Consider the following 25,103-nt stretch of genomic DNA (forward strand, 5'->3'; position numbering starts at 1 on the left):
ACATATACATATATATACACATACTGTATATATACACACACATATATATACATACTGTATATACAACATATACATATCTACATATATACTGTATATACACATATATATACAAATCTACATATATATCTACATATATATATATATTAGGTGGGACTCGATTAAAAAATTAATCCAATTAATTAGAGGCTGTGTAAGAATTAATCTTGATTAATCGTATGTAATCGCACACAAATTTGCCCCAAATCGCAAATGTTTTTTTTTTTTATTTAAAACGGTTTTAGTGGGCTTACAGAATCAAATAATAGACATGGACATGAATATTGTAAACTGAAGCTGTTTTAATTTCTGAAAAAAAAAAAGCCTTTAAACTGCATTTGAATTCAAAACAGAAACAAAAATATCATCCCTGGTTAAAATTGGGCAGACTTAAAAATAAAGTGGTAGTTTAAGTACTTTAAGTACATTTGCAGAATAGTATTGTCTTTAAATAATAATAACCAAAATTTCACCATAAAGTGCAGTTTTTCTTCTTAAAAAAATAAGTCAGAAACATAAAAGGTAATTTGACCAGCTTACTCTTTAAACTCTGAGTAACATTAGCCAAAATTATTTTGTACATTAGGCTAAAACAGTGTGATCATTGAACATTTTGTAATTAGATGTATTTAGAATTACTAACGGTCACGGAAGTCCAATGATCCCCAGTAAGAGCCACAAAGTCCGCTTTCTGTAATGCATCTAATTTTGCTTGCTTTTCAGTGTGCACAAAACCATGCTTTTATCAAGGCTTCGGGAAGTCGAAATGATCAGTCGTAGGAACGCTTTATTCCGACTCTAACATTTTTGTAGCTGTGATGTGTGCATCAGTGTAATGGATGTACCAGGAAATCATGCATTGACAAAAGTTCCCGCTTGCTTGGAATTGAAAGTGTGATTAAATGCGTTATTTTTAACGCGTTATGGAGTACATGCATCGAAGCTTCTCAGCTGTGCTTGTGCTAAGAAAGGGAAAATTTTAAAAATAACGTAACATGATTCTGCTAACCTAATATTTTTCATACGCCCCAAACCAAGGAGATGCTAAGGTAAAATGAATCGGTAGCACGGTACATACTCAGTACATCCCTCTCGAATCAACCTCGAATGTCGGCGTTAGAGGCTTAAGACTCTACAATTAGCCACAGCGTGTGGCTTGTCTATGCTAAAGTATATATTGTAGATCGGGTATATATATACATTTATATATATATACCCGTATCGCAGTGGAGAAGTAGAAGTTATGAAAAAGAAAAGGGAACATTTTAAAAATAACGTAACATGATTGTCAATATACAGTAATTGTTTTGTGAGTGTTATTGAATGTTGCTGTCATCAAGGATTTGATTATCATTATTTCTTTCAATCAGGCTCGTATTTGTAGGATGTGTTCAAGTTACATTCCGTGTTTGTCAATCGCTGTAAAGATAAGAGGTTTCATTCATCGATTAGTTCCTTACTGCATCAATAAACAGCTCGCCTTCCTTTTATCTGTGATGTGACAAACTGCATGCACGGGTTTTTTTTACACTGTCTTCCTTTAGCAGGACATTCACTTTTTCCACCGTGTGCTTTGTTTCCGCAGTAGCTGCACTTATGAATATGATTCTATGTATAAGACGCTTCATATTTTTTGCTGCCTTCTCAATTGTGTAATTCGGTTTTGTTCAGCACTCTTTGGAACTGTTGCTTTTGTCTGTGCACTGCGCCAGTTCACGGAGCCGCTTGGTGTTCTTGCATCGAAGGTTCCCAGCTGTACTGGTGCCATCTCGTAATGTCAGCTAAGACCCGCACTTAAAACTTTCTCTCGCAGTTTCAATGAGTTTGTGCCAAACACCACCCTGACCATCTCATCTTCCTCTGCATAAGCACAGTCCTTCACACGTGAATATTTACCGGCAGTGTTTGTATTGGATTGCCGCTGATGGACGGCCTTATATGGGCAGGCACTAAATTACAAACGCTAGTGGTAGCCTATGAACTTAATTTAATATAAACTTACGGTTCACGCCGTGCTTTGTTTCCGCAGTAGCTGTACTTATGAATATGCTTGTATGCATCATTTGCTTCATAATGTTTTTCTGCCTTCTCAATTGTGAAATGGCGCTTTGTGCTGATCGCTGTTTGGAGTTCTTCCTTGTGCTCTACGCACTTACGTAGGAGGCGTGATGATGTCACACTAAACTCCCCCCCGCCATCTCCAACTCAAGACTCCATTACATTATATGGGGAAAAATAGCTTCCAGTTATGACCCTTATGCGTAGAATTTCGAAATGAAACCTGCCCAACTTTTGTAAGTAAGCTGTAAGGAATAAGCCTGCCAAATTTCAGCCTTCTACCTACACGGGAAGTTGGAGAATTAGTGATGAGTCAGTGAGTGAGGGCTTTGCCTTTTATTAGTATAGATATATATATATATGTATTTATATATGTATATATATTTATATATACATGTATGTATTTATATATGTATATATATTTATATATATTATATGGATATATAATTGGGAGGAATTTCCTAAACAAGAATTCAAAGATTTAAATGGGTAGTTATTAAGTACAGTATTGTCTTAAGATAGAGCCCAAAATTTAGCAAATGCCATATTTGGTCTTTAATTTCTTTACATTTTTTGTCGTTGATGAAGTAAACATAAACAAATAAATATTTTCATAATTTCATTGTTTTAGTTTGCTGCAGATTCACTATTTTTTTTTTTTCTTACTTCAAATGTTAGCAACATTGAATTTCGTTAGAGATCTCCAAATGTTTCTATGTGTGTGTTGGTTTTGTGTCTATGTATGTATATACTGTATTAGACAAATTGTATAATTTTTACACTGTTAACCCAGTTGAAATTCAGTATATTTGTAAAGTAATCTTTTCTTTATTAATTCCTATCTTCATGTGGCAGAGTGAGTCTTGGTACAGTCACTTTATATGTGGAATTTGCATGTTTTTCTTAAAATATTTGCTTTGGATGTTCTCTGTAAACTCCAATTTTCTTTTCCACATCCTACAGAGTTACATCTTACTTTAATTGTTGACTCTAAATTAGCCCAGTGTTTGTAAGTATGATTTTGAGTACACATTTTCTCATCAGTAGATAGGTTTACTCTCCAGGGTTAATTCATGCCTTTTGCCCAGTGCTGAAGGGATAGACTCTGACTTCCTGTAACTCTAAAATTGGTATAGAGAATTTATTGATCAAGGAATATAATTTTAATCCCAAATTTTATAGATGACACATACAAAAAAACATAACCATGTTATGTTGGCTTCTTAGTTCATTTGCAGATGTATTAAATCTTTAAATATGTTATTGTACCATCATATCACTTTTTAACAGATATTAAAATGGTTCATCTTCTCTTTAAATACATTTTCTCATGACATTAGCATTTTTTGAGGCTTTTAGGTTTGAAGGCTTCAGGATTTCAGGTAAAATAATATTTTAACATACATTATAGATTATGTTTTAGTCAGTGAATTTCTCTTAGTTAAATTTATTTTTAATTTAATTTTTTTAATTATTTCCGAAAATATGTTTTGAAATGTTACAAATAATTTTATGGTAATTTTATATATGTGATGTCTGTCAAAATCTGTATATATATTTATGTTCGGAATTATGTGAGTTTAAGTGGAACTTATTTTATGAAATGAGTGATTTAGTTATTGAAATGAATGCTCTGATTTGGAATTTTTAGACCGGATTCTGATCACAGGTTTAGCCGATTCTGATTTCTCTTTATCCTTTTTTTATTTTTTTAAACACTAGACTCTTGTATAAACAGCCATGTAGAAATCTTCTATATTAAAGTGGTATTATTATAGCTTACCTGCAGACCACAAGTTTTACCTGTTTATTTTTTATTAAGAAAATATATTCTGTAAGCCTATTGTACAGTGACCATAAAAATACTAAAATAAATAAAATCCCCTTAAGACATACTTTTGTAAACTCATAAAACATGTACAAAAATAATTACCTATAATACACATGCCATAAAAGTTAAGAAATATTCTTGTCATAATTATAAGCCAGATGTCTAATAGTTTATCAAGAAGATATTAAGATTAATATGCTTGTTTACAAGTAAAATATTAAATTAAAAAGCCTATTAATTACTAGGCAGTGATGGCAAATTCTTCATTTGTTCCTTTTCTAATTAAAAATGTGAGCTGCTGTACTAAGCACAAGCTTTGATTTCTGTCCACACTCAGACAAGTAGTGTCTGAACTCATTCTCTTAAAGTTTTTGCCGAAGATTCATCTCTCTTTTATAACACTCTGCTGTTCAGCTACATGCAAAGGATGATTCTTTAGATTTTTTTCTCAGTTTACTAATCCTTTCTTTAATGTAAAAGCTACTATTCCTGTCATGTTCAGCAGCAGAATAACATGTTCAATTCCTCAAGTACTGTAATACTTTTTGTGAAAAATCACAGTAACTAAATTACCATAAAGCTTAGGTAAGACAGTTCTGAAAAAATCGTTTTCTGAATCTAATTCACCATACATCCATTTTCAATCAGCAGCCAACTTTTTTATATTATCATTGTTATAGTTTTAATTAGTCATATTAGTTGCATATATGTAAGTATTTTTATCAAAGCTGAAATTCAACTCGGGGAGTATGAATAATGTTAAAAAAAGCTTGCAACAGTAAAGTACCTCAGAATGAGAATAAATTTGATAATATCTTGATAATATTTTATTGCATTTTTTTGTTCTTGTTGCTTTTATGTATGTTATTTTCTATGTGGTACTTTTTTCAGGCGCACTAAACATGGCGTGCGAAAGGAAGCACTTAAAAAAATGTTGGAGCGGTATGAGCATTACATCACTGTGCAAAGCATTATGGAGTCATGTTACAAAAAGAGAGTAGCTGAAGAGAATAAAGACTGCCACCTTATCCAGGAAGAGTAAGTCAAGTTACAGTACATATTTTTAAAATTCTGATCCTCAAATACTGCAACTTTAATACGTCTCTTACTGGACAAGACCAAGAATAATATTTATCTTTAGCAATTTCCCCTGTATCTGTGCATGTATTCTTGGTCATCCTTTGCCATATAAAAATCTTTACATTAAAAGGGAATACATAAATGGCCATCTTCCAGAGACTATGAACAGAAGTATAATGCAAACAACAAATAATGAAAACATTACCACACGATAAACATGCCTAAAGACTATTTATGTATGTATTATATAAGCTGTAATTGTCAATACTAGTAGCTGGCATTATAATGTAATGTGTAAATCAGTGCACTCTCATCAAGGGTAGTTTTGGGGAACAAGCAGCTATGAAGTACAATGGGCTAGTACCCAAAAATGGACACCCAGGTAGAACTTGTAATACTGAGCTTTTCCTTTTTTATTGAAATCTTAAAAGTAGACTTGATGTTATTAAAACCCCTTGTTGCCTGAATTTATTTACAATTATATAAAAAAAAATTATTTGTGTTTTTACTGTCAAATAGATGCTAAATTAAGCGGAGATTGTTAATTTGAATATAGCACATATATTAGATATAAATTTAGGTATGATGCAAATTAGCGACATTAGGCATAATTGGGTATAATAGTAATTAAACAAATTTTCCACTTTCAGGTATGTAGATTATTTTATTGATGCTTTTATTGATCAGTTCCTCCAGTCAACAATCCTAATTACAAAATTTTTCCAAAAATCAGTAGAATGTCATGAAATTAACAAGTCAAATGAGGAGAAAAAGTCTTACTCATGGAATTCTCGAAAGTTGTTGTTCTTGTTGAGGCACAGGTGAACATTGCACTTTGAACATTTGATCCAATTCATTTCGATCCAATTTGAGGATACTATTTGGATTTTTTTTCATGCAATACAGAATACTTTGTTCTGCAATACTATCCAAAAGATCAGCATCAAAAAAGTCTCTGATGTATTGAATGGGCAGTCTGATTTCATCAGCATTAGGAAGAGCAGCTTGCCCAATTGGAATGTGTTTTTCAGAGTTCTGTTGTTGCACTGTCTTCCACACTACCTTTTGCTGTGTTCTCCTTGCAGTAGCAGCTAGTCACCTTCTTGCACCAGTAGCACTGGTGCTAGCAGGTACATCATGATTGCTGTCAGAGTCTTCATCACTGCTGCTTTCATAGTCAGTACCCTCATTACTGCTGCTTTCATCTTCAGAAACATGACCTTCTGTTAAAGGTGTAGGTATGTAGTCTTCATCGCTATCCCCACTGTCACTGAGACAGCTGTCATCACTTTCAACTGGTGGAACCCTGATTTGAAGTCAACCAGCTCGGTTGCTGTAGAAACTTGATTCATTTCTGCCTCAAAATAAAGGGCAGAAGTCACATTTATATCTCAGTATGCTATTTTTACATTAATTATAGACATTAACTAGGATCATAATGCAAAGCATTTGAAATCTTTCCACAGTAATTTGAATTTCTACGATATTGCACCTAAATACAATATTATTCATATGCAGCCGTTATTGTAGAATGTAGCAAAAAACCGACATAGCGAAAACGGCGTATAATTTCTGGAATTTTCGACACAAGTTGGTTATTCTGAAATATCAGCAATAGAAGAAAACAATAAGCTTATATTTATTTTTATCTTAGCGCAGTTTACCTCAAATGTGCAGAATTTGTGCACCCAAATGTGCACCCAAAATCCACGCGCACGGAAACGGCAACACTTCGCTTCCATCAGGCGGTTGTAGTTTCCACTACGACCACTAGATGGGATGAAAAGTGCTTTCAACATAATCCTTGGAACGTATCGAATACGCAGGAACCGGCATTAGCGGGATAAATGTGCCACCTCAGCTGCATTCAGCCTGCAAGCGGTTTGATGCGAATTCGCGACAATCGTCTACAAGGTTTAAAAGGCTTACAAAGTCAAAGAAAACTGTAGTCTTTCAGTTTAAATGAAAATTTTGGAGGAAAAAAAATGTGAAAATTTTTCATGCATTTATTTTCAGCCCTTCATTGATCTATGCTAATGGTACAAAAGTGTATTGCTGAATTACCTCCAAAACCTAAAGACTTTGTTAAAAATAGTGTACAATTAAAATTGTATCTACCTTCTCTAGTCTCACTAAGTTTAGCCAGATACAATTTGGCACTTAGAATCTTAACAAATTGTCTGATTACTGTATAATCAGTATTTGATTCTAAAGTTTCTTAGTATATTAACTAAAGTGAAGCTAATTCAAAGTAGTCCAGTTTAAGACTATTAAAGAAACAAAACAGGTGTGTTGCTGCAGGTATTGAAAATTTCCAGTGAGAGTATGCTTAAAGCTGGCAAATTGAGAAACAATATTAAAAGACAGGTCTTACTTTTCTTCGTCACATGTTTAAGCAACATCAAAGTCCCCAGATCATCATTCTACTCATAAGTTATTAATGATAGTTTTTGAAGCTCTAAAACTTTATTTAATAAAGTAAACAAAATTCTTAAACCTTGACCACTGTAATTGTTTTGTTAAAATTGACCACATCAGTGCTTCTCTCTCCAGTTAACCTTCTCCTGACTCAGCTGATCTGTCCCATCAGTTCTCTTGAGCTTTACTACTGTAAATATAGAATGTATTTTTTTTTGTCAAAAATGATAGCTACCACTTGGATCAATTTCAGTCCTTAAAATGCTTTTATCTTACATCTGCCCATTATCCTGGTGTTTATTAACACCTTTCTCATCACTGGACCAGTTTCCACAGAACTAAAAATTGCTGCAGTCACTCCCCAAGAAGCCAGGACATGTTTTGAGTGATCTTGCAAATTATAGACTAATTTTTAATCTTCTGTTCATTGCTGTAATTCTTGAGTGTGTTTCCTCTGCTGAACTGTTCAATCATCTGTCTCTACATACATCTTTGAACCATTCCAATGTGGTTTTAGAACTGGGCATAACACTGAAACTGTCCTATGTGTTCTTCATAACTTTATTTCTGCTGACCAAGGTGCTACAAACATGTTAATACTGCTTGATCTCGGTGCTGCCTTTGACCACATGGAAAAATAGCCTGCGCTTGCCTTGCTGAAGTCCTATTTATCAGACCACTGTTCCAATGTGCTCCCATTAGGGTTGTGTCAATAGGCGATAAAATTGGCATTCAACAATTGATTACTAACATGAACATTTCTTTGTCAATGATTTGAATCACATGATTAATACGCGTTTACAATAGGCACTTGGATCCAAGTATACAGTACATGGGTAGTCTGTAAATGCATTGCATTTTACTAGAAACTTTAAATACTTAGCAGATAGATCTAATTACATTTTCCTTTGCAATCTGACATTCTCCTCTGTTGTGGAGTTTAGTGTGGTAGGCATGCTGTTTTGTGCACTTTACATTATTATTGAGTAGTTGTGTAAGCCCGTGTTGTAAAAAGCCCGGGGTCTTAGAAACTATTGAAATCGTCAGAAAAAAAATTGAAATGTAGAGATGTCAGGTAATTGAAAGGAACTACTGTGGGCATCTCTCTCCTAGGAGGATTCGTGCTCGCATCGCTCGTGCAAAAGTAAAAGTGATACTGTTTTGCCAATGTTAGCGGCTAAGTGACTTTGTCTTTCTTTGGAGGTTTCGTTTTGCTGACGTGCTGGCCTCGGTTGTGTTATTAGTGGCTAAGCGAGTTTTCTATTTTCTTGGAGGTGGAGCCCTTACCCCGACTCCACCTCTCACTTCCGGGCTGGACAGACTTCCACGCATAGATGTTTATATGTAAGATAATGAAGACCTGGAAGGGAAGCTGTTTTCAACTTATAATTAAGCAAAGACAAGAGACACAGGTGGATATACTACAAATGTTATAATCATGACACCTCTAGCCAAAGCCACAACTTTGCTGTAAGTAGTCTCGATGAGTCAGTCATGACTGGTGAGATAAAATCCTGCTTAGATTGTTCAATGACCGCTACTGCTGACCTATCTTTGCGTTCATCACATTACATTTTTCTGTGTTTGCAAAAGACTGCAACTTTTCAACCTGCTAAGAAGAAAAGTCATGATATTTTAAAAATATATACCCGTCAAAAATAATTTTTCATCTGCCGTTATGGTATATTAATACTGGTACTGGCTGTAACACCTATTCTGTTTTTTCTGGAATTAAATCATTATTGAGCCAGTGTTTTTGGAAACTTGATCAGCTAAGCAGAAGATGTACAGTGGTGCTTGAAAGTTTGTGAACCCTTTGGAATTTTCTGTATTTCTGCATATATATGACCTAAAACATCATCAGATTTTCACTCAAGTCCTAAAAGTAGATAAAGAGAAACCAGTTAAACAAATGAGACAAAAATATTATACTTGGTCAATTATTTATTAAGGAAAATGATCGAATATTACATATTTGTGAGTGGCAAAAGTATGTGAACCTTTGCTTTCAGTATCTGGTGTGACCCCCCTTTGCAGCAATAACTGCAACTAAACGTATCCGGTAACTTTTGATCATTCCTGCACACCGGCTTGGAGGAATTTTAGCCCATTCCTCTGTACAGAACAGCTTCAACTCTGGGATGTTGGTGGGTTACCTCACATGAAGTGCTTGCTTCAGGTCCTTCCACAACATTTCAATTAGATTAAGGTCAGGACTTTGACTTGGCCATTCCAAAACATTAACTTTATTCTTCTTTAACCATTCTTTGGTAGAACGACTTATGTGCTTAGGGTCGTTGTCTTGCTGCATGACCCACCTTCTCTTGAGATTCAGTTCATGGACAGATGTCCTGACATTTTCCTTTAGAATTCTCTGATATAATTCAGAATTCATTGTTTCATCATTGAAGGCAAGCTGTCCTGGCCCAGATGCAGCAAAACAGGCCCAAACCATGATACTACCACTACCATGTTTCACAGATGGGATAAGGTTCTTATGCTGTTCTATTTTGGTCTAATCCTTCCACAAAACATTCTTCCAATAGCCTTCTGTTTTGTTCACGTGATCTTTAGCAAACTGCAGACGAGCAACAATTTTTTTTTTTTTGGAAAGCAGTGGTTTTCTCCTTGCAACCCTGCCATGCACACCATTGTTGTTCAGTGTTCTCCTGATAGTGGACTCATGAACATGAACATTAAACAATGTGAGAGAGGCCTTCAGGTGCTTAGAAGTTACCCTGGGGTCCTTTGTGACCTCACCGACTATTACACAACTTGCTCTTAGAGTGATCTTTGTTGGTCGACCACTCCTGGGGAGGGTAACAATGGTCTTGAATTTCCTCCATTTGTACATAATCTGTCTGACTGTGGATTGGTGGAGTACAAACTCTTTAGAGATGGTTTTGTAACCTTTTCCAGCCTGATGAGCATCAACAACTCTTTTTCTGAGGTCCTCAGAAATCTCCTTTGTTCGTGCCATGATACACTTCCACAAACGTGTTGTGAAGAGCAGACTTTGATAGATCCCTGTTCTTTAAAGAATACAGGGTGCCCACACACACCTGACTGTCATCCCATTGATTTGAAAACACCTGACTCTAATTTCACCTTCACACTAACTGCTAGAGGTTCACATACTTTTGCCACTCACAAATATATAATATTCAATCATTTTCCTTAATAAATAAATGACAAAGTATAATGTTTTTGTCTCATTTGTTTAACTGGTTTATCTTTATCTACTTTTAGGACTTGAGTGGAAATCTGATGATGTTTTAGGTCATATTTATGCAGAAATATAGAAAATTCTAAAGGGTTTACAAAATTTCAAGCACAACTGTATATCAGGCTTTCTAAAGGGAAGTGGCTCTGTGCTCCAGTGCAATCAGTGGTTCATGTGTCCTATCGCTGCCCCGAAAGGAATTTGATACAGCCAAAATGGACATCACTTAATTTAACTCATGCCTATAACTGACCATTTTCTGTACAGATGTGGCATTTTGAAGGAATAGAAAAATCAACTTTAAAACAACATTTGAAAACAATGTATAAGGCAAACATATTTTCCATCCATCCATCCATTATCCAACCCGCTATATCCTAACTACAGGGCCATGGGCGTCTGCAGGAGCCAATTCCAGCCAATACAGAGTGCACGACAGGAAACAAACCCCGGGCAGGGCACCAGCCCACCGCAGGCAAACATATTTTATTCACATAAATAATATGAAACTGATCTGCTACCATGGTGTCTATCTTGCACTACTCTGCTTATATTTAGTGATTTTTATAAATCCAGAAGCACCTAAAATTAGCAGCCAATGAGATGTGACTTTAGTGCTTGTGCTAGGAGCTTTGGATGAAGGTGCTTATTCCGCTGGGTTGTGTACGCACAAATGCAAGTTTGTTGTTTTTGAATCTTGCACAACAGCAATAACCTAACTGCTTAGTCAACTAATAATTTTGGTTAAATTGTTTCACTCACCATGCTCATTTGCTTTGAAGCCAAAGTGTTGCCAAATAGGTTATGTTTATCTCTTCTTAGCCACCCGTTGGCCCTTCTGTGCTTTTCTATATTAAGGTATTTTCTTACCTTGTCACGGTACATGACATTTAACAATGATAACACCCTGTGACCAAATTGAAAATTATAGGAATTGCATGAAAACAATGTTGTCTTAATCAGTTAAAATGGTGATATCCTCCTTTTAAAGTGTACCGCCCAGGGCAATAACATCAGTCGATGATGTTATTGAGGACGATTGATCATCCAGCAAAGAAAACACATTGACTAACCCTAATGGATAATAATAAATATCACTCTGTCCTAGTATGCTATAGTGTTCTCCAGGGTTCACCTTTTGGGTCTGTTCTGTTTAACATATATAAGATTCCCTGAGAGCATATCATAAGGAAATAAGAGTGTAGGATATCACTCCTACATTCATGTCTACACTGGTATCAAACCTGCCTGTATTTCTACCTCTCCCTGCCCTTACCATTTGCTTCCAAAAAAAAAGTCACAAATCCAACATCATTTCCTTAATCTAAACTAGTCTACAATTGAAATTATTTTAACTAACATTTCTTTTTCTATACATAAATGTAACCATTTTAGTCTCTTTTGTCCCCATAGTCTTACAGTTATTTTTGATAGTGAGCTAACTTTTGAAGCACACATTAAAAATTCAATAAAATTTACTTATTTTACCTTTGCAGTATTGTAAGACTCCAACCATTTCTCTCACATATTCATGCTTTCATCACTTCATTATGACTAGGCTATTGTAATGTGCTTCTCTTTGGATTATCTGTAAAAATCCCTAAATAGACTCCAGTTTGTGCAAACCTGTGATGCCTAGGTTCTTATCTAAACATCATCACAATGTCCTATATTCCCATACTGTCACAACTAAACTGGTCTGTTTGTACATACATTACATCCAAAACTCTTTAGAGATGGTTTTGTAACCTTTTCCAGCCTGATGAGCATCAGCAACTCTTTTTCTGAGGTCCTCAGAAATCTCCTTTGTTCGTGCCATGATACACTTCCAGAAACGTGTTGTGAAGAGCAGACTTTGATAGATCCCTGTTCTTTAAAGAATACAGGGTGCCCACACATACCTGACACCATTTCTCTCACATATTCATGCTTTCATCACTTCATTATGACTAGGCTATTGTAATCTGCTTCTCTTTGGATTATCTGTAAAAATCCCTAAATAGGCTCCAGTATGTGCAAACCTGTGATGCCTACATCCAAAACTCATCCTCAAATACAAGCAGACAATGTTGCAGCCTGTCACTATATCTGTAACCTTGTCAATCCCTTTATTCCCTTGTGCTCTTTCTGTTCTGCTAGCTCCTTCGCCCTGCCGCAGCCTCATTACAAACTTAGAATCACGGGGAGGGTGACAGAAAGAGCTTTTCCTACGTTGCTCCCAGCTATGGAAGATATAGCATTGGTAGTAGGCATTAGAAATTTCCACTTTTGACTGATTTAAGATAGCACTTAAAATACATCTATTCAAAATAGTTTTTAAGGACACTAAAAAATAATTCTTATTTTTATTTGGATTTTGTTCTTTATCATATTTCAGTCAGCTAATATTATTTTACTTTGCTTATTTTTATTTTGCTTTTTTTTAAATATTTGCTGGTTTGTTTTGTAGAGCTTTGGGTTTAATAAATGTGCATTTAAAATAAATTATTAAATGTAAAAAAAAAAGACTATCTTATTATAGAATGTTAACAATATTTCCTCAGTGTTTGGAAGAAAATATAATTTAATGACATTTTCATTAACCTTTATAATAACAGTGCTCCTTCGACAGCAATATGTCATAATTATTTCCTTGAGTGGTGGTATGGTATTGCAACAGTTAACTCCGCTGCTTCACATACTCTGTTTTTTGGGTCTGAATCCTATACCCAGTCATTGGCTCTGTGGTGTCTGTGCATTCTGTCAGTACCTGCATGAGTATTATTTTGAGTATACTGCTTTTCTTTTTATTTTTTAATGATGAGGTGTGTGCATACACCTAAGTCTGGTTCTTTGTCCAGGGTTGTTTCAAGGCTTGAGTTTGATACTTTCAGGATAGGCTGTGGTTTCCTGTAACCCTGAACCGCATTAAGAGGGCTTTAGAGAGTTTTTGCTTTAACATTGTGTTAAGAATGAACAAGTGTTTTGCCTTTAGCCATCTAACTCATTGAGAAAAAAAGTAATCTTCATTTTTAATTATTAACAGAGTTATGAGGAAATTGGAATCATAGAACATGGTTCATGGTTATTGTGCAAATATTTTTAGTGATAAAAATGTATCAAGGATATGGAGTAGTTTTTATTTTCTGTTTCGCTTAATTAGTGTAATCATCTACATTTTGAATTCATAATAAAACTTGTTATTCTAAAATGCTGCAAATTTTGGTTTTTCATTTTTTTTTTTTATTTGCCTTTTTTCACAGGGTTATAAACTTGCCTTTAAAACCTGATATTTTAGAAGACCAACACAGCAGAACACCACCTGCAGCTGGCAATTTAAGCACTGCATCTTCCCCTGATGTACAAACGGGAGACCAATATACAACCTCTGAAAATGTGGCTTGCAAGATCAAACCAGGTCAACTCCTACCAAGTAATGACACTGCCCAAGTCGGAGATGTTTTGTTTTCTGCTGCTAGTGTGGAACATGTAGGTGGATTAAGTTGTAAGGAAATGAAAAAAACTTTGCATATATCTGACAGCAATAATGAAACGGTGGAAAATGATGCTGAAATTGTTTTATCTGAGAGCACATTGATGTCAGCTGGAGATAGGACACCAGTGCCCTTCTGTCAGTCTATTGGCCAAAGGGTCCGAAGAAGTAGGCAGAGGAATTCAGAGGTAGAAAACAAGGACCAGGAAGACAGAAAAGTCATGAATGCACAAAGCTTTACTCAGCCTTCAGAAAAGTGTAATTTGTGGGTTGAACACACTATTCAAAAAAATCAAAACTACCAGGAGCTACTTATCTTCAAAGATGACTGGCCCATAAATCAGTCACGCGAGCAGCGGATGCAGAAGTCAGGGAGAAGGAAAAGATCAGAGCTATCTGCAGAGAAACATAACAGTAATACTGAAAAAATGAGAGAAAAGAAATATCATATGAACAGTGAAATGCAAAAACTTATGAACATGCTTGAAGTAGAACCCAAAATAGCTGTGAGCCAAAACTTGGACTCTGTTGATGATGAAGGATTTACAATGCATACAGTGGTAGAAAGTGATGATGGTTTTGGTAATTCTCAGTCTTTTGCCAGTTTAAACCCAAAAGAATATGAAAAGCAGGCTGTATCATACATTGTGGAAAACATTTCTTCCATACCTATTTCTGAAAATGGTTATTTAGAGGCAATCAAAAGCAAAAGTCCTGAAGATACATTTTTAGGTGATTATTCAATAAGTAATGCAGATGTAACCTCTATGATTAATGCAGATAAACAGACCAGTGGCACCGAAACTGAAGAAGTCAATTGTTCTGTAGACCAATTAATTTCAAATAATAGTCAATTTGTAGTTAATGAAGATGATCAATACGATATTCATAATAGTCAACATCAAATGAATAAGCAAGTTCGAAGACCTGGCAAGCAGTGTAAATTAGCTCTTACGTTTGCAAAAAATACTCCCAAATCTCCAGAAACATGTGGTGATTCTCCACAAACTCTACTGTTCAGTGAAGTCACAGTGAAAGACTCCGCTCTCTGTTCACCTGAGTCTGTGGAAGTCCAGCCTAACGGTGTATCACAAACTTATCAAATGGCATCCCAGTTAGATGAAGTTGCATTCACTTCTCTGAAATCTAGAATGGATGATGTGACTATGCTTGAAGGACAAATGGGATCTTTAGCCAGAATAGTTCAGTGTCAGGATCACACCTCTGATATTGTAGCAAGTAATGCGTCCATGTCCCATCGGATAGATGAGCATATTTCTCCACCTGTCCAGACTCCTGATGAAAATGAACAGATCCCACAAACCACCACAAGGTTTTCATCCCTATCACCCTGTTTGGATGAGCTTATTCCAGAAACGGTTGACTTTGCCTCATGGTCAACTGATGTGAATGAAGCAGTCTCTGTGGATATACCATGCAGTGCCTCTTATTTACCTGAGACCGATTTGTTTATTTCTGAAACAAAGACAGACTCTATGTTAAAATTATACAATACTGATGAAAGCATCACAAATGTTTCATTATGGTGTTCTCTAAATTCATTACAAGAAAATGATCCAGTTGTTGAAATCTCTGAAGCTGAATCAACTTGCCAGCTAGAAGATTTGGTCAGTAAAAATGTAATTTCTTTATCTGAAACTTGTCAGTTTAATGAAGTATTCTCTCAAACCGAAAGAAGCTTTGTGAATTGTGATGAATTAAACAAAAATGAAGGTAACTTTGCTTCCAGATCAGCACAGTTGAATAGTGGCAGCCTAGATTTTACATGTTTTCATAATAGTCCCTTAAATCAGCTAAGTGATCTTCCAAGCTGCTCTGAATCATACAAAACTGATGAAAATATCTCTGAAATTAAAGAATACTCTGCCACAGTATCTCCTCAACTATATGAAGTCAGCCATGTTACTACAATAAGTTGTTCTTCCAAATTGTCCCAGCTAAATGAAGCCACAAAAGCTGTGATAAACTGTAATTTTGGGCCACCCCTAATTGAAGATGCTTTAACTGAAGCTGGAGTGAGTTATCTGTCTGACTCCTCTCAACCAAATTACGTTATTCAGGACATTACAGTGAGTTCTACAACTGAGTCTTCTCATTTGGCCATCTTAGAAATTATTGAAAGTTCTGCACCTGAATGTCCCAAATCTGATAAAGCTGCTACAGAAATAATAAAGTCTCAATACAAATTTTCAACTTTGCCTGAAGTCACCACAGATACTTTTCCTTCTGTTGAGACCCCTCCGTCTAATGAGGTTGGCACAGAAATTGTAAAGATCTCTCCTTCTCTATCACCACAGTCTGATGAAGTAATCTCTGAATATATTGTAGCATCCGCCCCTGAATCTGCTTATTTTGAAAAAATTAGCTCAGTTGATCACATCATCGGAGACTCAGTAAAAAAACATATATCTGCTGTTTCAACTCAGACTGCACCAGAAGATTTTACATTAGTGTGGAGAGTAGAGAAAGAGACAGTTGATACGTCTGGAGTAAAAGTTTTAATAGGAAACAAAGATAACTTTAAGCCAAAGATTTTAGATTCAATATTATTAGTTAGCTGTCTGCAAGTGCCATATAGAGCAGTGTATGAGAAAAGCACTCAAGTGGAAGAAAGTGAATTTAAGAATAAGGATAAAGTGAGAAATCTTCACATTCTCAAGCAACACTTTAAACTGGTTTCTTATGACATCTTAGAGGACTTGTATGAAAAGTGCAATAATGATTTAGACTGGACTATTAATTTGTTGCTGGATTCTGGTGAAAGGTTCTACAAGGAAGATGCAGAGGATAACACCGAGTTTGCAGGGTTAAAGGAAATGATTTTTGTTGATCACACCCCTCATGACTTAAATAGTAAAGAACTATTAAACATTGGCATTTCAGGTGAAAAACATGTTGAAAATACTGAAGCTGTGATAAATAATCCACTGTGTTCTCATCAGAAAGAGTTTTACTGTAATTATCTAGAAATAAAGTGTGATAGTAATCCTGCTGCAAACTCATGCTGTCTAGAGGAAATGTGTAATAGAAGTGAATTGAATGTTGAGCCTTTTCAGCCACAAGTGTTTCAACAACCCCGTATTCAAGACAGAGATCTTGTGTTGAGCAGTAATTTGGAGTTGCGGGAACAGTTGCACAAAGATAAAACACTGAATGAACTAAAGGGCGACTTAAAAGCAGCAATATCTCAACAAAATACTTTGACTGGTTTAAATAATAGTTCACTGTTGAATTCATCAGAATGTAGAGAAAAATTGGAATTGTCATTGACTTCTTCAGAAATGCAGAAACAAAATCATACTAAGCAATCAAATGGAAAGAAAATGGAACCTTTACATATCAAAACTTTAGAGCTCTGTTTGCCTCCAGAGCTGGCATTTCAACTCAGTGACCTATTTGGACCAGTTGGGATTGATCCAGGTGAGCCCTGTTTCTCCATGATTTAATTACATAAAAAAAATTTGCCATCATTACTTTTAAAAAAAATACAAAACTGTACTTATCAAACAATGTACAATAGCCATATATTTATTTAAAAACCTGTTTATGCCTTTACTGGGTAATGGAAAATTGTAGCCAAACAAAGTAGCATTTGAGTCAAAGCAGGAATTGGCTGTGAATAGGATGCCAATCTTTTGAAAGGCACACTCTTGCACATACTTACACTCGGCGTACCAAGCATGTCTGTGGAATGTGAAATGACACTACTTGTGTAAGATCTTTTATTTAACTAATCATTCAGTTAAATCATCAAATGTAACTATTAGAAAATACTCCATACCTCTTTACAGAATCTATTGAGGACAGTGGTGTTTTTGGTCTGTGATCATGGACTGCCCTATTCAATTTCTAATGAGGTTCTAGATGAAAAGATTACATGGTCATGTTAGTTTTGTAGTAAACTATTTCTTTGAGGGGTCTAGATTTGTCTGTGGGTATAATTTTTTTATTTGAATGATAATGGCAACTAGGTTTGGCATTTGGTAAAGTTCATATGGCTCTTAACTTTAACAAGATCAGTGAAACAAGTGGATGCAAAAATAGCCCCATCAAATTAAAGTTTCAGTATCATATTTTCTGGTGGGCATATATTTCTGCATTGCATTTTCAATCCCAATTGTTGCAAACCACTCAGCTTGTGTACGTGACTTTGTATTTTCTATTTTTTGGCTACAACTCAAAGTGCAATTTCTTTCAGCAAAGTCTTTGCTATTACTTTTCCTGGCTATTCACAGTAAAACATTTATTATGCTGTTTCCAGATGCAAACAATCTTGTTGTTTTTGGTTTGTCTCAATCTCAAGCTTCATCACTCTTCTTGAGAGCAATATATATTTATACATTTTTCAAAAGGTAATTCATCCATTCTGTGTATCCATGGACACCAGCCCATTTGGGGCACATTCACTCAGTAATGCAGGGAGAATTTAGAGTTATCCGTTATCACTCTAACTTACACATCTTCAGAGAATATTCACATTGATCTAGAGAGAACAAGGCAGTCTATACATAGATTGTGGCTGAACTGGATATCAAATGGAGATACCTAAAACTATAAAGGAGCAAACCACTGGTCAGAAATACCCTATTACTGTTTTGATAATTTAAAATTTTGTATTTATTGCCTCAATGTAAAAATTTGTCATTGTGCATTTATAACTCATGAAGGTCAACAGCCCATTCACCTATTTTGTGTGTATGAGTTCTTTGTCTTTTCAGGTTGTAATGAATGACAGTTGGATTTTTTATGCATGTTAACTCATACTTCTACTCCACTAAGACAGTAAGCTTGTAGAAGGTCAAAAACAATCCCTTATTACTGGCATGAATTTTAAAAGTAAAAATTCAATGTGTATTTTGTTTAGATTGATGTTATCTGCAGTATAATAATATATAATGTATGCCAATTTTGAAACCTGGGAACACATTAATTTATAGGCTATAGCCTAGGGGGCACAAACTGAGAGCAGGGCCCTACTTTTGTGATGCAATTGGGTTAATTTCTGTAATGGCCAGTTCTGTACTTTCTTAAGAAAAGGAAATTATTGTCACTTTAGGGATGTACTTTACATTACCTGAGATGGATTGGCCATTTGGACTAATTGGACATTTCCCACCTCATTTCTCTATCTCTCTAATCTTATCTATCATATCTATCTAAATCCTGGGACGAGATGTGCCTCTTTCAGAGAGATACTTTCAAGTCCTGCGAAATGAGACTTAACCACGTCCGAGGGCAGAAAAAGACAAAGAGTAGATGACAAATTAGAACGTCGTAAAGAGGTTCAAAAACATTGCCGTAATACACAGGCAGAGCAGGTTAGAGATAATGAAAGTACTAAAATTTGAAAGTCTCAAAATATGATAGTAAAGATTGCATTAGTGCAAACAAACGGAAATTATTACTCTTTCAAATAATGGAACGGCAAAAAGAGATTGAATATATTGCTCGATTTTAATTTTAAGTCGGAGACTTGTAGATCGTCTAATTCATGTTACCATCAGGGTAGTGTTTCTTCCCAATGAAGAGGCGTATCCGCAAGAATTGAAAGATTTGTTGTTTGGTGAAAGTGAAATCCACATATGTGAGTGGCAGAAACGTGAAGTGGCTGGTGCGTAGCACAGGCCTGGGGGGTTGGCGAGCAGCAACATATATATACATATAAATATACGTATGTATATGCCTTGTCCTCCTTCCACCCGACTCTAGCCCTGAATGAATAGAGACGGCCCCTTTTAAACAGTCCCCGGATGAGCCCCAGTTGTTCCCGGCATTCCTCCTCTGGCCACGCCCCAGCATGGCGGAAGTGCCGGCTGTCCTCCGAGCAGCTCTCCGGGTGCCGTCCTAAATCTTCCCCCCAGCACTTCCTGGTGTGGCGGAAGTGCTGGGGTAACAGGTCCCCAAGGCATTGGGGCGCCTCCTGGCGGTGACCACGGGCCCCTATAGGGTGGAGCTTCCATGCCCTGTACCCGTGGCCCCCAGAGCAACCAGGAAGGCGGCCCCCACGTGATCCAGGGTGGACTCTGACCCTCTTCCGGTCCCTCACGGCGTCCCGGCTGGGTCGTTGCCCCTGGCATCCCTGACAATGTGTGTGTGTATGTATATATATATATATATATATATATATATATATATATATATATATATATACTGCTCAAAAGAATTAAAGGAACACTTTTTAATCAGAGTATAGCATAAAGTCAATGAAACTTATGGGATATTAATCTGGTCAGTTAAGTAGCAGAGGGGGTTGTTAATAAGTTTCAGCTGCTGTGGTGTTAATGAAATTAACAACAGATGCACTAGAGGGGCAACAATGAGATGACCCCAAAACAGGAATGGTTTAACAGGTGGAGGCCACTGACATTTTTCCCTCCTCATCTTTTCTGACTGTTTCTTCACTAGTTTTGCATTTGGCTACAGTCAGTGTCACTACTGGTAGCATGAGGCATACCTGGACCCTACAGAGGTTGCACAGGTAGTCCAACTTCTCCAGGATGGCACATCAATACGTGTCATTGCCAGAAGGTTTGCTGTGTCTCCCTGCACAGTCTCAATGGCATGGAGGAGATTCTAGGAGACTAGCAGTTACTCTAGGAGAGCAGGAGAGGGCCATAGAAGGTCCATAACCCATCAGCAGGACCAGTATCTGCTCCTTTGGGCAAGGAGGAACAGGATGAGCACTGCCAGAGCCCTACAAAATGACCTCCAGCAGGCCACTGGTGTGAATGTCTCTGACCAAACAACCAGAAAGACTTCATGAGGGTGACCCAAGGGCCCCATGTCCTCTAATGAGCCCTGAGCTCACTGCCCAGCAGCATGCAGCTCGATTGGCATTCGCCATAGAATACCAGAATTGGCAGATGCACCACTGGTGCCCTGTGCTTTTTACGGATGAGAGCAGGTTCACCCTGAGCACGTGACAGAAGTGAAAGGATCTGGAGAAGCCATGGAGAACATTATGCTGCCTGTAACATCATTCAGCATGAGCAGTTCGGTGGTGGGTTAATGATTGTCTGGGGAGGCATATCCATGGAGGGTCACACAGACCGCTACAGACTTGACAAAGGCACCTTGGCTGCCATTAGGTATCAGGATGAAATCCTTGGACCCATTGTCAGACCCTATGCTGGTACAGTGGCTCCTGGTGCACGACAATTCCTGGCCTCATGTGGTGAGAGTATGCAGGCAGTTTCTGGAGGATGAAGGAATTGATACCATTGACTGGCCACCACACTTTCCTGACCTAAATCCAATTGAACACCTCTGGGACATTATGTTTTGGTCCATCCAATGCCACCAGGTTGCACCTCAGACTGTCCAGGAGCTCAGTGATGCCCTGGTCCAGATCTGGGAGGAGATCCCCCACGACACCATCTGTCATCTCATTAGAAGCATGCACCGATGTTGTCAGGCATGTATACAAGAACACAGGGGCCATACAAAGTGCTGCGTACAATTTTGAGTTGCTGCAATTAAATTTTGGCAAAATGAACTAGCCTGCCACACAATTTTTTCACTCTGATTTTTGGGGCGTCTTTGAATTCAGGGCTCTGTAGGTTGATCATTGTCATTTCCATCAAACGATGTGGCATCCTTTCGTTCCTAACACATTACCCAGTCTATATCAGTATAGATATCTAGGAGGATTTCTTTTTCCCATTGAGATCTGATGTGTTTTCAAAGTGTTCCTTTAATTTTTTGAGCAGTTTATATATAAACACATTTCCATTACTTTGTCCATGTGTGTTTCCCAAGTATAGTACTGGGGCCATCCCTGTGGCTACAGGTTTTCCTCCAAACCAACTTCTATTTTACATTGCACTTCCTCTTAATTAAACTGTTATTTCTAAATATTTGTGTTGTTTGTATCGACTCAGAAACTGGGGTGCAAGGAATGAACTTAAGAGACATTTCACTACACCGCATATCAATATGGAATAGTATGGCTGTTAGCACCGAATGGGATGTAGTAAAAGTTAGTGTCTGGCCTATTATGGTGTGCCAGTCTGGACAAAGGTCCAGGGTTAGTTTTTGATGGTAGTCCGACTGTAATTACCAGTCACTAATGCCAATAATAAATGCTCTAACCAAGCAGGCTTTAGTGTAGAATAGACTGTAATCTATAGTTCAACAGGAAAGATTCAACAATCTGATACTGATGTATCTTGAAACAAAGGCAGCAGTAGACCATTGTGTTGGTTAGCAGAAGTTCTTTATTACTCATACTGTGTTGTTTACGGATGTTTCACACTGGTTATTCCTTCATTTGCTGTTGTTGTTATCATATTGTTTGTCATGGACATTTTTTATGGTGTATGATATTTTGATGCATTTGTATGTTAAAACAACCCATGCATCAAGTGTATAGTGATTGTATTTCATGCTCTTTATAGGTCACAAGCTGATGGTAACATACAGAGAGGTGGGAGTGTTTGTGTTAATAACATCATTGGGGCCCCGTGCTGACCTTAGCCTAATGCTACCGCATTATTTAATCTGCCTTATTGACCTATATTGTTTGAGAAATACATTTTCTTGTTAAAAAAAAGAACTTTTTCCTCATAACTTTATTTTAGTAAAATAATTTTTTTTTCCAAATTGGTTGAAATTCATCAAAGGGTTCCAGACATTTTACAGATGATTGTATAGATGTTTATTTTTACTTGGGGATTTTTGCATGATAGTTACAGGTTTATTTTGTAGATTTTCTGTCAGCACAGTTGCCCATCTGTTACTTTCTACAGACTTGTGTTTGAAATTGGTCGTTATACATATCTCTCATTTTGATATTTCTGCTTCACGTAGATGACAACCATATAGCTCTGCAGACCCAAATCAAGAAGTGAATGTAGTAAAAACAGAAATAAGCAAAATTTAGTATTTCAAAGCTATGTGGTTTCTGATTATTATGTAAGTCGTCTACAATGTTGGTCTTGCTTATGTTTTATTTTTGTTTTTATTTTTATCCTATTATTAGACATGTTATCAATAGAAGATTGCATTGTCCAAATAGATCTGAACCTGGCAAAGCTGATACACCAGAAATGGAAGGATTCACTGCAGGTAGGTATACACTAAGTGGAGGAAAGTAACAGCAGTATAAAGCTTTGAAGTTGATGTGCTTATAAAAATTGCATCATTCCAAATTACTTTTCTATGTGTTGGTCAAGATTTTATTTTCAAGAAAGGGAAGGTGACCACAACATTAATTAAAGCTTTTTTCCCCATATATTCTTTTTTGGATTTTGAAATTTTAAATTTTGGCTTCTTTGGTCTATTTCTTTTCTAGGAGCGACAGCGTCAAGAGGCTTTGTCATATCATCTCCTTGAAGAAAGTAAGCGATTTTATTTTCTTCCTTTTTTATGAAATAACAGCTAGTACCTCACCTATCGGTGTAAATATTAGGCTTTATCCTGAGAGTCTAAGTAGTTGAGTAAGACCACAATATTATACCAGGATAAAAAGTTAATAGCACTGGCCATACTAGGAAATTTATTCTATATTTGCCTAACCTACCACAAACCTTTTTTTGTTCCGGAGACTGAATTTCTTATTTTAGGTTTGGTGCTTTTCAAGTATTAAACCCCTGTAAGACTCTTGCTTGTTCCTCCAATTGAGTTTTTGGTTTCTAATTTTACATCTAGCTTTATATTGCTGGATTTTAAGGACAAATGAAATTGATATCTTTCTAGAAAAGTAAAACACACCCTGTAGTGCATTTCTCACTTAACATGCTGAGCAACACTGAAATAAGTTCTTGAACATAAAAACAAGCTTTTGCTTGGGAATCAGGACTTAAAAACCCTGGGTTATTAAAAACAAAAATCCATGTTTTCATTTTATTTCTAGAAATTGGTATGTCTATGTCATTGTTGTTGTAGTTGTGCAGGTACAGGCTAATAACTGAAGGATAACATAGGGTCCTTGTACGTTTTGTGTTGCACATTTTACAACCCAATTAATAACTTGCCTTTTTATTGTTATATAGCTCCCAAAAGTCAGCAGAGAATACTTCTTTTGAATTATTGTTTAAGCTCAGTTTGCCCCCCAGACAACCAGCACATCTTTTTTGGAACTTGCAGTCTTTAAAGTAGTTCCCACATAATAGTTATTGAATATTAACACCTTACTTCCAACTGTAAGATGTGGCAAGGAAATTTTAAACATTTGTCACCTTACTACTGGTAATGGAGTGGCAGTTTACAGCACTGTATCCTTACCTGATAATTGTATCTTACTTGTGCTGCAGTCCCAAAAAAAACGATGATGTAAATGCCACAGCAGACCTCAGTTTAAGAAAGTGGAAGGCTTCATTATTAAGCTCTCAAATGAAACCGTTGTAGAAGCAAAGATTACAGGCTCCTTGTTACAAATACAAAGCAATATTTTGTATGTTGTATACCAATAAGTTGGGCAATAAAACTATACAGATATATTGGTCCTAGCCCTCTAAAACCCACTCCCAGAAGGTTAAAATACAAGTTTCAAAGATAAGCAAATAGGGTATTGTTTTAGGCTCTTTCAAGGTTAATGATTATAAACATAATATATATATTTTTTTTTTCCAGTTACAGTTGAGAATTTTTAGACTTTAAACATACAAGCACTCTTTGATATTTTAACACAACCCTTCTTGTTTATTATGTACTTCTACCTCATGAAGTAAATCATTACATTTCTTATGAACAACCTAAATCAGGGCGGCTTACACTTATTCAGACTTCAATTGTGTTCAATCTTTTATAATCATCAAAAAATTTTCAGGAAGAAAAGTTTGAAAATAAATTGTCCAGTGTGACGCATTGCTTTAAAGACTTAAACATATGGTTTCATTTCAAAAGTATGGCCCATTACATCACTACTTTCTTTTTGTAAAATATATGTTTAGCTATAAATGATATCTTGACTTGGAATCAATTTAGAATTGTATTCCTCTGTTTATAAAAACACAACTCTAGTA

The 25,103-nt window shown here is 36.2% G+C and overlaps 1 protein-coding gene and 1 long non-coding RNA gene across 4 annotated transcripts in view; one reads left to right on the top strand and one right to left on the bottom strand.

Annotated features, from left to right (window-relative positions):
• Window positions 1–25,103, top strand: part of n4bp2 (NEDD4 binding protein 2) — a 104,036-nt gene that overhangs the window by 54,983 nt on the left and 23,950 nt on the right. For all 3 annotated transcript variants that reach the window (XM_039751321.1, XM_039751319.1, XM_039751320.1), the window contains exons 6-9: window positions 4,817–4,963; window positions 13,889–17,559; window positions 23,120–23,205; window positions 23,432–23,477. In XM_039751321.1, coding sequence (XP_039607255.1) covers window positions 4,817–4,963; window positions 13,889–17,559; window positions 23,120–23,205; window positions 23,432–23,477 — 3,950 coding nt within the window. The remainder of the gene's footprint in view (window positions 1–4,816; window positions 4,964–13,888; window positions 17,560–23,119; window positions 23,206–23,431; window positions 23,478–25,103) is intronic.
• The window catches only part of LOC120527665, a 77,410-nt gene that overhangs the window by 40,891 nt on the left and 11,416 nt on the right, over window positions 1–25,103 (bottom strand). The window lies entirely within an intron of this gene.

This window comes from Polypterus senegalus, chromosome 4 (assembly GCF_016835505.1).
Source record: "Polypterus senegalus isolate Bchr_013 chromosome 4, ASM1683550v1, whole genome shotgun sequence".
NCBI lineage: Eukaryota > Metazoa > Chordata > Cladistia > Polypteriformes > Polypteridae > Polypterus > Polypterus senegalus.